This window comes from Cheilinus undulatus, linkage group 4 (genome assembly GCF_018320785.1).
Source record: "Cheilinus undulatus linkage group 4, ASM1832078v1, whole genome shotgun sequence".
Lineage (NCBI taxonomy): Eukaryota > Metazoa > Chordata > Actinopteri > Labriformes > Labridae > Cheilinus > Cheilinus undulatus.
Window position 1 is genome coordinate 1,943,428 of NC_054868.1, and position 14,570 is coordinate 1,957,997.

General features: G+C 39.6%; 1 protein-coding gene across 1 annotated transcript; it reads right to left on the reverse strand.

The window, feature by feature from the left end:
- Positions 1–203: 203 nt before the first annotated feature.
- Positions 204–14,516, reverse strand: eif4a3 (eukaryotic translation initiation factor 4A3). The gene is made up of 12 exons (XM_041785187.1): positions 14,224–14,516; positions 9,869–9,941; positions 9,711–9,777; positions 9,147–9,209; positions 8,921–9,053; positions 5,232–5,312; positions 4,674–4,815; positions 4,335–4,473; positions 1,832–1,947; positions 1,643–1,750; positions 1,088–1,215; positions 204–363 (listed from the first exon to the last, which is right to left on the reverse strand). Exons 1-12 carry the CDS (start codon positions 14,375–14,377, stop codon positions 347–349), a joined length of 1,221 nt encoding a protein of 406 aa, XP_041641121.1. The 5' UTR covers positions 14,378–14,516; the 3' UTR covers positions 204–346.
- Positions 14,517–14,570: the final 54 nt, after the last annotated feature.

Here is a 14,570-nt window from a genome sequence, read left to right on the forward strand (position 1 = left end):
TTATTTCTATTTAATGTACTTCCTGTTTGTTTTCACAGTGAACTTTTATAATCGCTGTCTCTAAAACTTTGTGTGTTTTTGTGTAAAAATTTAAAATAAATCAAAATTAAAAGAAAACTTACCTGTTTGTGTGTTTGCTTGTAAATAAACTTTAGAGTTTTGTTTGATTGTGGTATGGATAAAAAACAAAGGTCACTCTGAGGTCAAACCAAAACTTTATTTACAAAAACATCAGGTTGTTTTCATCTTATCGTTAAAATAAAAATTCCCTCAAACTTAAAAACAAAAACAGACAGGAAGTAACTAAGGGGAAAGGGGCGTGGCTCTGGTGTGATGTCATCAGGGCTCAGATCAGGTCGGCCACTGTGGAGAGAGAAAAAATGTGTCAGAAGCATCAGCCAATAACTGATCAGCTCTGCTGTGTTAGCTAGCATGTCTGTGGAGCCCTCTGGGTAAAACCTGGACCCCTGAGTCAGCTACGTTTGTTCTTCCTGCTCTCTGTAGAGCAATTAAATCAGTGAACTTTGACCTCTGGGCCAATGTTTTGGGATTATTTTAAATAATTTATATAACTTTTCTTTTGAAAGTTCAATGTGACAGGAACTCTCAAAGCTTTAACGTGTTCAGATGGATTTTATTAAGATGGAAATAAAACTGGACATAGACACAGTCCATGGTGGTTCCTGTTAATCCTTCTGTCTATAGAGGTTTACACTGACTGGATGAAAACGGGAGAAAAACAGTAATATCTGCTTAAATCAGGGATGTCTGGACTGGACAGAGCTCACACTGTTTAATAAAAATTATATGGACCTGTTGTCGGAACACAAAGCACAACCTGAAGGCACACATCTGATGTGAAACTGAATAAATGTTTAAGATTTGTAATCACTTATTACTCCTCAGGTAGCTCTAGTAAGGTTACCTGCAATGGTTCTGATAATATGGCAAATAATCAAATTCACTATGGAGAAAATAATGGGAATTTACTGCAGGAACCACGCTGTTTAGCTCTATTTTCTTCAATGGCTGTGTTTTCTGTGAGCTGTGACATCATCATGAGCGACAGGCGTGTGATTGGCTGTACCGTTCATGGGCATCTCGTCGATCTGGGTAGAGTAGTACTGCTCGATGTCACGAAGGATCCTGATGTCGTCATTCTTCACGAAGTTGATGGCCACACCCTTTCTTCCGTAACGACCAGACCGACCAATCCTGAGGAGGTCAGAGGTCATGACAGTAGGTCAGAATCATGAACTAAGCAGTGGCTGACCTCTCACACATGCCCACCAAACCTAAGATTGACCATCTGACATAAAAACTCAAACCATGAACTCTGAACTCTGCCTGCTGTACACGAAAAACTGTTCCTGTTCCAAATTCTGGATCACTAAAACGACAGACATTGGTCTGTGGTTTAATCCTGGTTTAATCCTGCTGTTACTACTTTCTGTGGACGAATATGGTAGTCAGGTGTCTGTTACCTCCTGTAGAAAAATGTCAAGTCTGTAGTCTGTTACTACTTCCTGTGCAGGGATATGTCTGTCTGAGGTCTGTTACTACTTCCTGTGGAGGGATATGTCTGTCTGAGGTCTGTTTCTACTTCCTGTGGAGGGATATGTCTGTCTCGGGTGCTCCGTACCTGTGAATGTAGAGCTCTCTGTTGTTGGGCAGGTCGTAGTTAATTATCAGAGACACCTGGGGGACGTCCAGACCTCGAGCCCACACATCTGTGGAGATCAGCACGCGACTGAAACGCAAACAGGAATGGTTATTAGGAGGTCACGTGACCATCAGACTCAGCAGGTAAGACAGCATGCAGGTGTGTTACCTGGCCCCTGATCTGAACTCCTTCATGATGGACTCCCTCTCTTTCTGAGGCATGTCTCCGTGCATCGATGACACCGTGAAGTTGGCTTCCCTCATTTTCTCCGTCAGCCAGTCCACCTACAACAAACACAGTCAGACTCTTCACTCCCAGCATGCTTTACTGCTGTTGCAGGATGGACTGACAAAACTGTCCTGTCAAATCATCACAGAAGCTACAGACAGGATCAGAGAGAGGCTCACAGTATGACAGGAGATACCAGCCTCGTTTTTAGGATGCAGAGATCAATCACCATCCATGGAGAAAAATGACAACAAGGCTGTTTACAGTCTTTGGTCATTCAGGTACCAGGTGATGTCACTGAAATACTATCAAGACAAACCCTGAGGGGTACTGGTTAGACTTGGATGTCAGCTGGGGGGCTAGACTGACCTGCATGCAAAAGGAAAGGATGGAACGCTCTATGATCTTTGATGACTCCATCTTCACAGCCAAAGATGGAATGTTTTGTAAGTATTAAAGTTCAACATCAACATCAAAGTAAAGGATAGATTTCCTATACTTTCAGAGATTACATTAGCCTCAAATTCAGGGAGGGAATGTTATATATGTTTTAATGGCGTCATCTTTAAAGTCTAAAGGATGATGTCATCTTCAAAGGCAAGTATGTAATATTTTTAACCATATGATATCAGCCACAAAGTAAGGGATGGAATGTTATTTAAACGTAGATAATATCATCTTTAACATCAGAGATGGCATGTTTTATAAACACTCAAGTATAACATTTTATAAGGCAAGTATGAAATATTTGAAGGATGGAATGTTCTTCAAACTTTGATAATATCATCTTTAAAGTAAAAGGTGGAAAGTTTTGTTAACTTTAACGGATAACATGATCTTATATGGCAAGTATGGAATGTTTTTTTAATCTTTCAAACAAGCCATGAGCCTCCAACTTAGGGAGCGAATGTTATCTAAGCCTCAATGACATCATCTTATAAGGCAAGTATGGAATATTTTATGAACTTTAAAGGATAACATCTTAAAAGTCAAAGATGGAATGTTTTATAAAGGATGATGTCATCTTTAAAGCAAGTATGTAATAATGTTAACCTTAAAGGATGACATTAGCCACAAAGTTAAGGATGGAATGTTATATAAACTTGGACAATATCATCTTATAAGGCAAGTATGGAATATTTTTTAAACTTTAAAGGATAACATCTTATAAGTCAAGGATGGAATGCTTTATAAACTTTAAAAGATAACATCTTAAAAGTCAAAGACGGAATGTTTTATAAATTTTAAAGGATGATGTCATCTTCAAAAGCAACTATGTAATATTTTAACCATAGAAGTTGACACTAGCCACAAAGTCGAGGATGGAACGTTAAATAAACTTTAACGAATAACATCATCTTATAAGTATGGAATATTTTATAAACTGTAAAGGATAACATCCTATGAGTCAAGGATAGAATGTTTCACAAGAGTTAGGCTTTCAAAGATGGCGCAAGCCTCAAATTTAGGGAGAAAACGCATGTAAGTCTCGGTGGCATCATCTACAAAGGCGAGTTTATATTTTTTAACCTTAAAGGAAGACATCAGCCAAAAAAATTAAGGATGGAATGCTATATAAACTTTGAGAAAATCATCTTATAAGGCAAGTATGGAAAATTTTATAAACTTTAAAGGATAACATCTTATAAGGCAAGGATGGAATGTATTATAAAATCTCAAGGGTAACATCTTGAAGGCAAGGATGGAATGTTTATTAGCTTTCGTCATTCTGAAGCCCATTAAAGGTTTTAAAGGATGACGTCATCAAAAGCAGAAGATGGAATGTCCATTTAGCTGGGGGTGTTGGGGGCTGTTTCCCTCCATTTTTGCCAAATAGTAGGCCATAGTTGGCAACTTCTGGAAAAGTGGGTGGAGCTAGTGAAGAACGGGGGTTTCAAAAAATTGCCAAGAAAGGACAGTCAGCACCAGGGAAAGATTGTCAGTTTAACTGTGTTCTCATAATGAAATGGTTTAAAGAGCTGGCTTCTTTTGAGAGATGTTATACATTCTTAACACAAAAAGTCAAACTGGTACCAAATGAAGAGCCGTCTGGGAGCTGACAGATGAGATCTTATTGCTGAGCTGACACAAATAATTCAGATCCCTAAAAAGAGCCACAGTTCCCTCACTGTGAGTGAGGCTGGATGGACATAAACAAAACAATGATTTAAGTTTACTATCAGAATACAGCAGATCACATCAGCTGATGGGGCAGTCTTTAGTGCACACCAGTACCTGTTGTGTCTATACAACCAATGTAGTCCAGAGAAGACATCCCAGACCAGTCTGAGCTACGAGATAGACTGTTATCATTGAGGTATGTCCACACGGAGCATTAAGGATTACCACCTGGTATCTGGATGGATTCATTCCATTAATGTTGTATAAATGGGATGTAAAAGTCTGAGTGTAACTCCAGCACAGTCCTGTATCATTCAGTTACCTTTCTCTTGGTGTTACAGAAGATGACGGCCTGTGTGATGGTCAGAGTGTCGTACAGGTCACACAGAGTGTCAAACTTCCACTCCTCTCTCTCCACGGCCACGAAGAACTGCTTTATGCCCTCCAAGGTCAACTCATCACTGGGGGAGAGAGACAAACAGAGAGAGAGATCTGAATTAATAATGGCCTGATAAAATCCATTTCTGATCAGCAGCTCTCTGCTTTTAAACTTTTAACAAAGTTATTTTCATAAATATCTGGTGTATTCCTCTTTGTCATCTGTCTCTGCGTCTCCTGTTTATCGTTCTAAAAGTCTGCATACTTTTGTTAGAGTACCCACCGTTTGACCAGGATGCGGATAGGGTCAGTCATGAACTTGTTGGTCATCTCCAGGATCTCGTGAGGTAGCGTGGCGCTGATCAGAACCACTTGAGTTGCTGGAGGAAGGTAACGGTACACATCGTAGATCTGCTCCTTAAAACCTGAACAGGAAGGATGGAGGGTGCGAAGATTAGAGAAGATCGTCTGTCTGTCTCAGCGAATAAACACTGAGATTTATGGTGTAATTAAAGGATGCAAGAAAGTTTGTGTAATGCTCACATCAGCTACTGTCATATCCCAGCTTCATTTTTTGTCTTTAAGCTAGCGTTACCGCCCCGAACATTTCTATAAGCATATTCTACCAGCTGAGGATCTGGGCTGACTGGTGAACATCATCAAGATGCAGTTATAAAAAGACGGCACTTTTCAGCTGAAATAAAGCCGTTTATTACCCACTGATTCCTGTCACCAGTCTCATCTTTCTGACACTCAGTGGCTGGAACAGCAGAGAGTCATGCTGCTCTGACGTCACATGACCACCCTCTAGAGGGATGAACTTACACATGCTCAGTCTCACCTTTGTTCAGCATCTCGTCAGCCTCATCCAGGACCAACATTTTTATCGCCCTCGTCCTCAGACTCCTGCGGCGGATCATATCTGCAACAGACAGCAACACACTAAAGTCAGATTCCTATTGGTTGCTTCAGCCGGAGTCTGACCAATCAGAGGGCAGAGGTCTCCCCCCACCATGGACCAATCAGAAACATTTGGTTTTCCTTCTTCAGCTGTGGAGTGTTTGGGGTACGGTTTGTGTCTTAGAGTTGTACAAAGCAACTGTGACATCATCTTTGAGGGCAAGGATGGAATGTTTCGTGAAATTAAAAGGATGACATCGAAGACAGAGAACAGAATGTTGGTGAAGCTGGAGACGTTGGGACTTTTCCTTTTAATATGAGTGGAACTGGAGCGTGTTACACCTGCAAATGTTATAACCACATAAGTAACGCATATCAGCAGTCTTTATCATAATAATCCCAAAACACAACCATAACATTTGAAGGAAGGTATAAATCTCTGCCTTCTAAAAATTGTAATAATTTCCCACAAATGTAACATGAAGATGGAACCTGAATGTTTGTGGTCATTGTTTGTTAAAAAATTTCTAGAACTGTCTGTGGGTTCAAGTCAGCTTAATCTCAAGTCCCATCTTAAAAGGTAGTCATGGAAATGTTTTGTTCGCCATGAAACAGGAAGTGTTTTTTTTCAGTCTGGTAGAGCCACCAACCCTACTAAAGTGGATTAAAAGGTGTCAAAACAGCGCTCTGGGCACTCTGAACTGAACTAGGCCTGGGCAATATGGCCTAAAAATCATATCGTGGTATCATATCATTTTTCTTGCCTTTGATGATAACAGGATTATATCACGGTATTACAAAATTAAAACGAGATCATGCTTTTTAATCCTAATTCAAGTGTTATTAACCCCCTTCTCCCCTTAAAACAAGCCTTTGATGGCATACTCAATTTATCTCTAAGTACAGGAACACAGAAAACATGTTTTTTTCTTGTCAAGTCTCTCTAGGTTTACTTCTAACTGCACTCCAAGTTTCACATTTCATCTCTAACCTGGTGAGGTGTGTTAAGCTGCTAATGACTTGAACACATTTCCTAGTGAAGGCGTTCACAATAAAAGCGTTACAGAAAAATAACAGCCGCGGACTTTGATTTTGAAGAGCTTGACGGAAGTATTGTGTTTAGCATTGAGTTAGCTTAGCTTTGGCTGCTGTACCGGAGGATACGGCTAGTTTACAGCAGCTTTTCTGACCTCAGTTAACATCGCAGCCTGGATCTTTGACTTACTGTGGACTTAGAAAAGAAAGTCATAAGTTAAAATAGACTTTTAAACGGTTGTTTATGCCGTTGTAAGAGGAAGAGCTGCAGCGCTGGGCTCTGAGACCAGCCAAAGCAGCACTTAGCTTGTGTTACAGCCCCAGGCAGGCTGACAGAGACAGCAGCTGACGTTGATGCGGGACAGCCGTCAAACTTTGAGAGGATAAACATGTTTTTTTGCCTGCTAACTCACACTGAAGCAGATACGATGACGTCATTAACAAGCGTTACTGCGATTGGTCGGTAGAGTCAAAATCTCTGCTGTAGGCCAAATTTATATCATTTATACCGTCTATCACATATACTGCGCACCCCTTCTCTGAACACTATTCATCCAGCCAGTTTAATAAAAACTGAAAATCCCAATCCACTCAAAATTTCTCCTTAAACTCAGGAAGTCTGGACCTTGTATCTTAAAGACTCAGTAAGTTGCTTTAATAGGGAGAGAAATTAAACTCTGACGAGCCAGCACAGCCTTATCCTTTGACTTTTTGTTCACATGCAAGAAAGTTTGTTTTTTCAGCTATATGAACAGTAAAATCACATTCATGTGGATTAGATAAACTCCCTCTGAGTGCTTCAATCAAGAACAACCCCTTGGATTTGCAGAATTCCTTCAAAATCGATATTAATCCTGTCCTTTTCTCATTCAAAAATGTTAGACTGAGAGTTACGGTTCGTCCACTCTTTTAAAAGGCTTTGGGAAAACACTTCCTGTTTCATGGCGGACATAAAATCACTATGACTCTGTTTTGTTTTGTAACTTGAGCTTAAGATGATTTGGATCCACTGGCAGTGGAAACAACCACCACAACTTTCTTTTTGTGTTCACATTACATTTTTGATAGTAAGTGCAACTTTGAGTGACAGTGATTTTTGTTTTACAACAAAGGAAATAAATCTCTGCAGATGTAAAAGTTACTAAGTTTAGAGTGGGAAACTGCTATAGCAGTTGTGGTAAATGAATAACATTTGTGGGATTTTTACCCTAAAGGTGAACAGGAAAATGTTTCACACACTGCAGGGCTTCACTGCACCAACGTGGTGACGCTTCGAGCACTGCTGATCTTCATCAGGATCCATAACAGGTCTGATGAAGAGCAGTGCTCAAAGCATCTCTTTTCCAGTGCAATAAAACACTTGCCGACTTTGGTTTTGGATTTGCGTGTGTCAGTGTTAATTTCGTCGACTAAAACTATGACTAAAAATGTTCATCGGCTGCCTTTTTCCATGACAAAAACTAGACTAAGACTAACAAAAATACACATACAAATCTCTCCATGCTCTGGCTCCCCAGTACCTTTCTGATCTCCTCCATCCATACACACCATCCCGCAACCTTCCATCTTCAGACACCGGCCTACTTTTCATGCCCAAAACCAAACTCCGAACCTATGGAGACAGAGCCTTCAGTGCTGCTGCTCCCACCCCCTGGAACACTCTTCCTGCAGACATTCGTAGCGCTCCATCTCTAGACATTTTCAAAAAACGTCTCACGTCTCAACGTCTCAAAAACCTCTTCACTAAACCACCCCTTACACTCATCCTACCCCTCACATAGTTTGTCCATGTCTATGTGTTCCTGTAAAGCGTCCTTGGGTTTCTTGAAAGGCGCTATATAAATTTAAGATATTATTATTATTATTATTAAAAATAGATCTGTGATGACTAAAACTACACTAAGACTAACAAAAAAAGATCTGTGATGACTAAAACTAGACTAAGACTAACAAAAATAGATCTGTGATGACTAAAACTGACAAAAACTAAGTTTAGTTTTCATCATGATGACTAAAATTAGACTAAAATGTCATTCACTTTTCACTGCACATTCAAAATCTGTGATATTTCTCCCCTGTAGGTAAATCTGTCTGAAAACAAGACATCTGTATCTATTCTGCCTCTCAGCTGTAGAAAGCAGGAACCCCAGGTTAGGCAGAGTGCAGAAAACAAACAACCATGATTTGGTACCAGATTTAGGCAAGAGAATAAATGCTTGGACTAAAAGTAAAGACTAAAATGTGAGGACTTTCCATGGGCTAAAACTAGACTAAAATTAAAAGGGTAGAAATGACTAAAATGAGACAAAAACTAAAATGCATTTCATTTAAAAACTAAAGCTAAAAATAGAAGCCACACTAGCGTGTATTAAGATCTTTTTGCAAAATATTATTTCCCTGAAAGCTGCAGATTTGAATTATGTTTGCGGTTTATTTTGTTCCCATGTGTAACAGAGCGTTCATCGCCAGCCTCACCCACTTTTCCAAAAGTTGCCAACAAAGTAAAGTCACTTCCTTTGTCTTCTTTTTTGCGTGTCCTTCAGAGGTGACGCAGTATGTCGATCTGTCAGTGCTGATGATGCCCTGTTCACTCACCGAACACACGCCCAGGCGTCCCTGCGACCACGTGCTGGCCGTAGTCCAGTTTCCTGATATCCTCGCCCACATTGGTTCCTCCGATGCAGGCATGACACTGCACGTTCATGTAATCTCCCAGAGCAAGGAGCACCTGAACGCACCACAGACAGACAGACAATCAGAGACCAGGACAGAGAAGCTCATGGATGATTGTCTGGAAGCGTATGTTGTGGGTGGGGCTTACCTTCTGAATCTGTCCGGCAAGTTCTCTGGTCGGAGCGAGGATCAGAGCCTGAGTCTCCCTCACCTGGCGGAAGAAGAACCATCTTTGAAAACATGCGTCATCTAGTACAGTCTAATGGTCGTTATGTATCGTCTGTCAGTTAGTATGGTCTGAAGGTTGTTTTGCAGCATCAATCCAAATAAGGTCATTCTATTTACAGAAAATAAAATTCATTTTGGTGTATTCTGATTGACTGACAGGTAGAGTCTTCAGTTACCTTACCATGTTTCGACTGCTGACCTTATACAGTCTTCCTCAGAGGAGTAACATCAGCTGATCTTGTGCAGGTTTGGTTATCCTGGACAACCAAACCTGCACAAGATCAGCTGGCAGTACCTGTCACAACAACATCATGTGACTCTTCTGAGGAAGACTGCAGAAAGTCTGCAGTCGACACATGGCCAAATAACTGAAGATTCTACCTGTCAATCAATAAGGATAAACAGAAATAAGTCGTGTCGTATCATCTGAAGGTCCTTAGGTATAGTCTGAAGTTCCTCCATTATCAGAGCGGTCTGGTCTCACCTGGATGTCAAGACACTGCAGCACGGACACGCAGAAGGTGGCCGTCTTTCCTGTTCCGGACTGCGACCTGGTCAGAGATCATCTGTTAGAGAACATTCTGGGACTTTTAGAGAAAGAGAGAGAGGACCAGAGCTGAGGTCAGTGTGTGAGCGACTTACTGAGCGATGACGTCTCTGCCTTTGATGATCTGTTTGATCGCTCGCTGCTGGATTGCAGACGGCTTCTCGAATCCTAAAACAGCAGACAGACAATGTTACACACCTTTAAAACAAAATACCTGCCCACGAACGTAATAAACAACAAACATAATACAAACCAGCAGTTTTTAATGTGATTATTTCCCACAAATATAACAGCGTCTGCCTACTGCAAACATAACAAAATCCCTGCAAATATGACAACTATTATATTTACAGGGATTGATCCCCTTATCAGGAAGATAAAAATATTCAGCTTTTAAAAACTTTAATTATTTCAATAAATATCTGGGAAATTAATCTTTGCGGTACGAGTTTTGTTTGCTGTTGTTCAAGTCAGCTTAAGCTGAGCAAAAAACACAAAGAGGAGGTGTTTTTTTCAGAGTCTGTTTGGACTAATTTTAATCCACTCTGCTACGATTTATGTCTCTACCGACGTTAAAGGCTCTGAAAAGACTACTTCCTGTATCATGGCAATCAGCCATGACTGTGACTGCACTGACTTGGACCCACTGGCAGTAAGAAGGTGATACCAAGCTATGACCATAACTTTCCTTTTTATGTTCACATTACATTTGTGGAAAGTTCATACAGTTTTGAGAGACAGTTATTTTTACCTTCTCATAAAATGAAGAAATCCCTGCCAATGTAATGATAATCAAGTTTAGAGTATGCAACTAAGGCCCGCCCCTGCCTATACGCAAACTATGCATAGTGCGTAGGGCCTCATCACCGTGGGGGGCCTCACTTTGAGCGTTTGTTTATTCTCTCTGTCTCTCTCTCTGCACAGAGTCCTGTGTTTTCATGATAAATATGATCCAGGTAATGCATATACAACATTGGCCAAACATAAACTTTACCTGGCAGTCACAAATTAGTAAACTAACCCTAAAGATCTCAATTTTTGGCTATCAGTGTCATCCGTGGTCATTAAGGGCGGGCAGTGTCCGCTCGCTCGCGCTCTCCATCTCTCTCTCTCCTGATATTTGCAGCACATTAACTATCATCACGCCTGTCACCCGTTATTCTACAACCACTGTTGTCAAACATTAATTTCTGCCATTGTTTAGTTTGTGAATTTATGATAAAACTTCATCAAGATCTCACGCTGGTCAGGAAATATTTGATGTAGTCGGACACCCTCGTGCAAATCAGCTGTTTTAAAATCAGCCCGTGGGTGAAAGTAAAGAGAGTGTATATTTTAAGGTGGTTTAATAAAAGAAATGCTACTGATAATAACACTGAAGCAGAAAACCAGTGAGGAGTAAAAATTAAGCAAAATGGATGAGCTGCTGTGTGTGAGGGAAGGGGAGGGACGCAAGGGTGTGTGTGTGTGTGTGTGTGTGTGAGGGGGCAAGACCAGCTGGCTTACGCTACTTTAATTTTGAGGATAGACTCCAATAAAACAGATAGCTAAAACAGTGGAATTAATGTTATGATGAAAAAATTAACCCATAGTGATAACCTTAAAAAAAGAAGAAAAACATAATTTTCATTATTGCAACAAGGAATGTGATCTTTAACCTCCAGAGACCCTGCGTGCACGTATGAGGACGTTGTCATAGTTTGGCTTTCCTACAACAGTAAGACATTCTGCTGTTAGAATTTTTTAGATGATTCTCGAGTAATTTGCTTGGGATGTCTACAGAATTTGCTTCACATTTCAGGAATTTCCTAGGGTGCTTTGAAATTTTTAAATTTTTGGTACTTTCAGGGGAATTTGTTTTCAAAGTTTGGGGAATCTGACTGAAGATTTGGTTAGGAAATTTCCATTTAAATGTCCCTGAATTATCCCAGAATTTTTAGGGACGTTGTTTTTAATGTTTGGGAGATTGTTGGGAGGAATTTTCCATGGAAATTTATTTGTAAATTTCTGGGAATTTGCCTTGAAATTTTTTAGTGGAATCTGCTTTTAAGTTTTAGGGAATTTGCCTAAAAAATTCTGGAATTTTTTGGGATACTTTGAAATGTTTTACTTTATTTTAAAATGATTTTAGGAAAATTTTCAAAGTTTTGGAACTTTGACTGTATATTTTGGTCATTATTTTCCTTCTTAATTTTCCCCAAATTTCCTGGAATTTTAAGGGATTTTGTTTGAATGTTTTGGATGTTTTTAGAGGGATGTTTTCCTTGGATAAATCTGTAAATTTCTGGGAAATCGATTTAAGAAAATAAAGTGGAATTTGTTCTGAAATTTGAATAAAAAAATAAAAATGTAAAATAAAATGTTGTAAGCCTGTTGTCCTCATATGCTGAAGCCATATCTTTGTCAAAACTACTTCCTGATTAAAGACCCGGCTTAGGTGTTATACTCATCAGGTCCTGATCCTCAATGAGTGGGAGAAACTAAAAAATTAGGGCAGAACGATTTAAGAAAATAATCTAACTGCGATTATTTTTTCCAATATTACAATTGCGATTTAATGTGTGATTATTTTTAAGTTCCTCATCCAATGCTTTTCCTCCAACACAAGCAATAAATCATTCTAGAACAATATTAAATAGATTAAACCGAGGCAGAACAATTTTGAGAAAATTTACAATTTGCAATTATTTTGACTTATATTAAAAATTCTATATTAATGCTGCATTAAAGGGAATGATCATTTTTATGACACTCTTATTTTGAATAAGAAAAAAAAAATAAAAAAGAAGGAAAAGTAGGATTTTTGCAAACTATTCTAAATAATAATAATAATATAATAATAACTTTATTTGTATAGCACTTTTAAAAACATGGGTTTACAGAGTGCTTTGACATGTGCAGAAGCAAGCAGAAGAACAAAGCAACGACCCAAATGACACTTAAATGTTTGCATGATGGGTAAAACATCTCTCTGCTGCACAAAAATTGAATTAAACTGGTATTTTAGTACATATTTTAGGTCAAAGTAATATTGCACCTTTTGCGATTTGAAAATTGCAGTAGGACATAATGCAATTTAATCTAAAATTTGATTAATTGTCCATTACAGACAAAAGCTTAGGTCTCAGGAGGTTAAAAGCAATGATCATTTTTGTGACTTTTTCAGATAAAAGTCAGTTTGGCTGGAAGACTCAGGTCTGTGGTAATTTTTGGTTTGTTATCCTTGATGATGACTCAGTTACAACTTAGAACAGTGTATTTATATGTATCTAACTTGGGCTAAATTGCAAAGACTTTGTAATAATTGTTATTGTAATAACATTTCTTTTAGTTATTTTACAATAATTTTGTATGAGTAATGTTAAGTGAGTATGTTTGGCCAATGGTGGTGGTGGGGCCTCACATGAAAGTCTGCTTAGGGCCTCACTTTGGCTAGGGGAGGCCCTGACGCAGCTGCTATTACTCCTGTGGGAATATTACATTAAAAGCTGCAAACCTGCAGTTTAATACATTTGAGGGCGGTCATTACATTTTAAGTTCACTTTAAAAACATAAGAGTAAAAACAACAACACAATTTCACAGTACCTCACTTCACATTTAGAGGAATATTCTTAGTAAACTGAGTTTTTTCTCAGCATTTTTTTAATCTTTCATCCACACCCAAGCTGCATTTTATATCACTGTAACCAGCCATTTTGATATATTTTAACTAATTTCTCTGTGTTTTTGGCTAGCCTTGGAGATGTTGCTCTTGTTTGTTTTCCCTCCCTCATATATCAGGTTATGTTTGATGTTTATTTGTTTCAATTCTTCAGGTCATGCAACAGAAAAGCTGTTTGTATTAGTAAAATTCTTGAAGAAAGACACTTAAAAACAGAAAAATTACCAACAGTTGGAGACAGACCTCAAAGGCTGCAACTATGTTATTTTTCCCATTTAAAGACTCACCAAAGAAGCCTCATATATAACATTAATAATCTTAATATCAACAAAGTAATCTCTATAATTACCTCCATCATAAGAGAGCGGGTCTGGTTCTGGGAATCAAGCCACCAGTTAACATGGCCACTGTTTACACCGTAACACCAGTAAGTAAAGCAGCCGACACGCTGGGAGTTAATGTAACTATTACATCATGTAACCCGCAGAAATGATGTTTGATTCAAGTTTTCTTCTTAAAGCTGACATAATCCACAGCCAGCTCTAAGTGCGCAGTAACCGTTGTTAGCATGAGGCTAACGGGGATGCTAACAGCCTAACGGTAAACATTTAGAAAAATCTGTGAAAACTCCGAACATAAATTCTCTAGTTTCAAACTTATCCTTTATTTACCCTGTCTAACACTGTAAATATATATTTATAATGTATTTTACTTCTAAAAGCCATCGCAGTTGGCTCTAGCATCCTCAGCTAGCTGTGCCCGGGAGGCCTCGTGGATCCCCGACCTACCGTAGGCGTAGATCCCCCGGAGAAGGTCCTCTCTCAGGCCCATGGTGTCGAAGGTGGGGGTGACGTCTACCTCCTCGCTGGTCTCAAACTCCACCTTAGTCATGTCCTCCTCCCTCAGGATTCTCTTCCTGCCCTGCGCCCCGGCGGCAGCCATCTCCTCTGAGCTCTGTGTCCGGTAAAACTCGCCGATAATCCGGTAAAAAAAAAAAAACCTCCGCGAGGATCCGCTAACTGCTAACGGCTAACACGGGGACCGAAAGGGAGAAAGACCGCCGCGTGAGTCGCTGCGATGACGTACACGGGAAGCGACGCTGGGTGTGACGTCACCTGTACGCGAACTGTCCGGT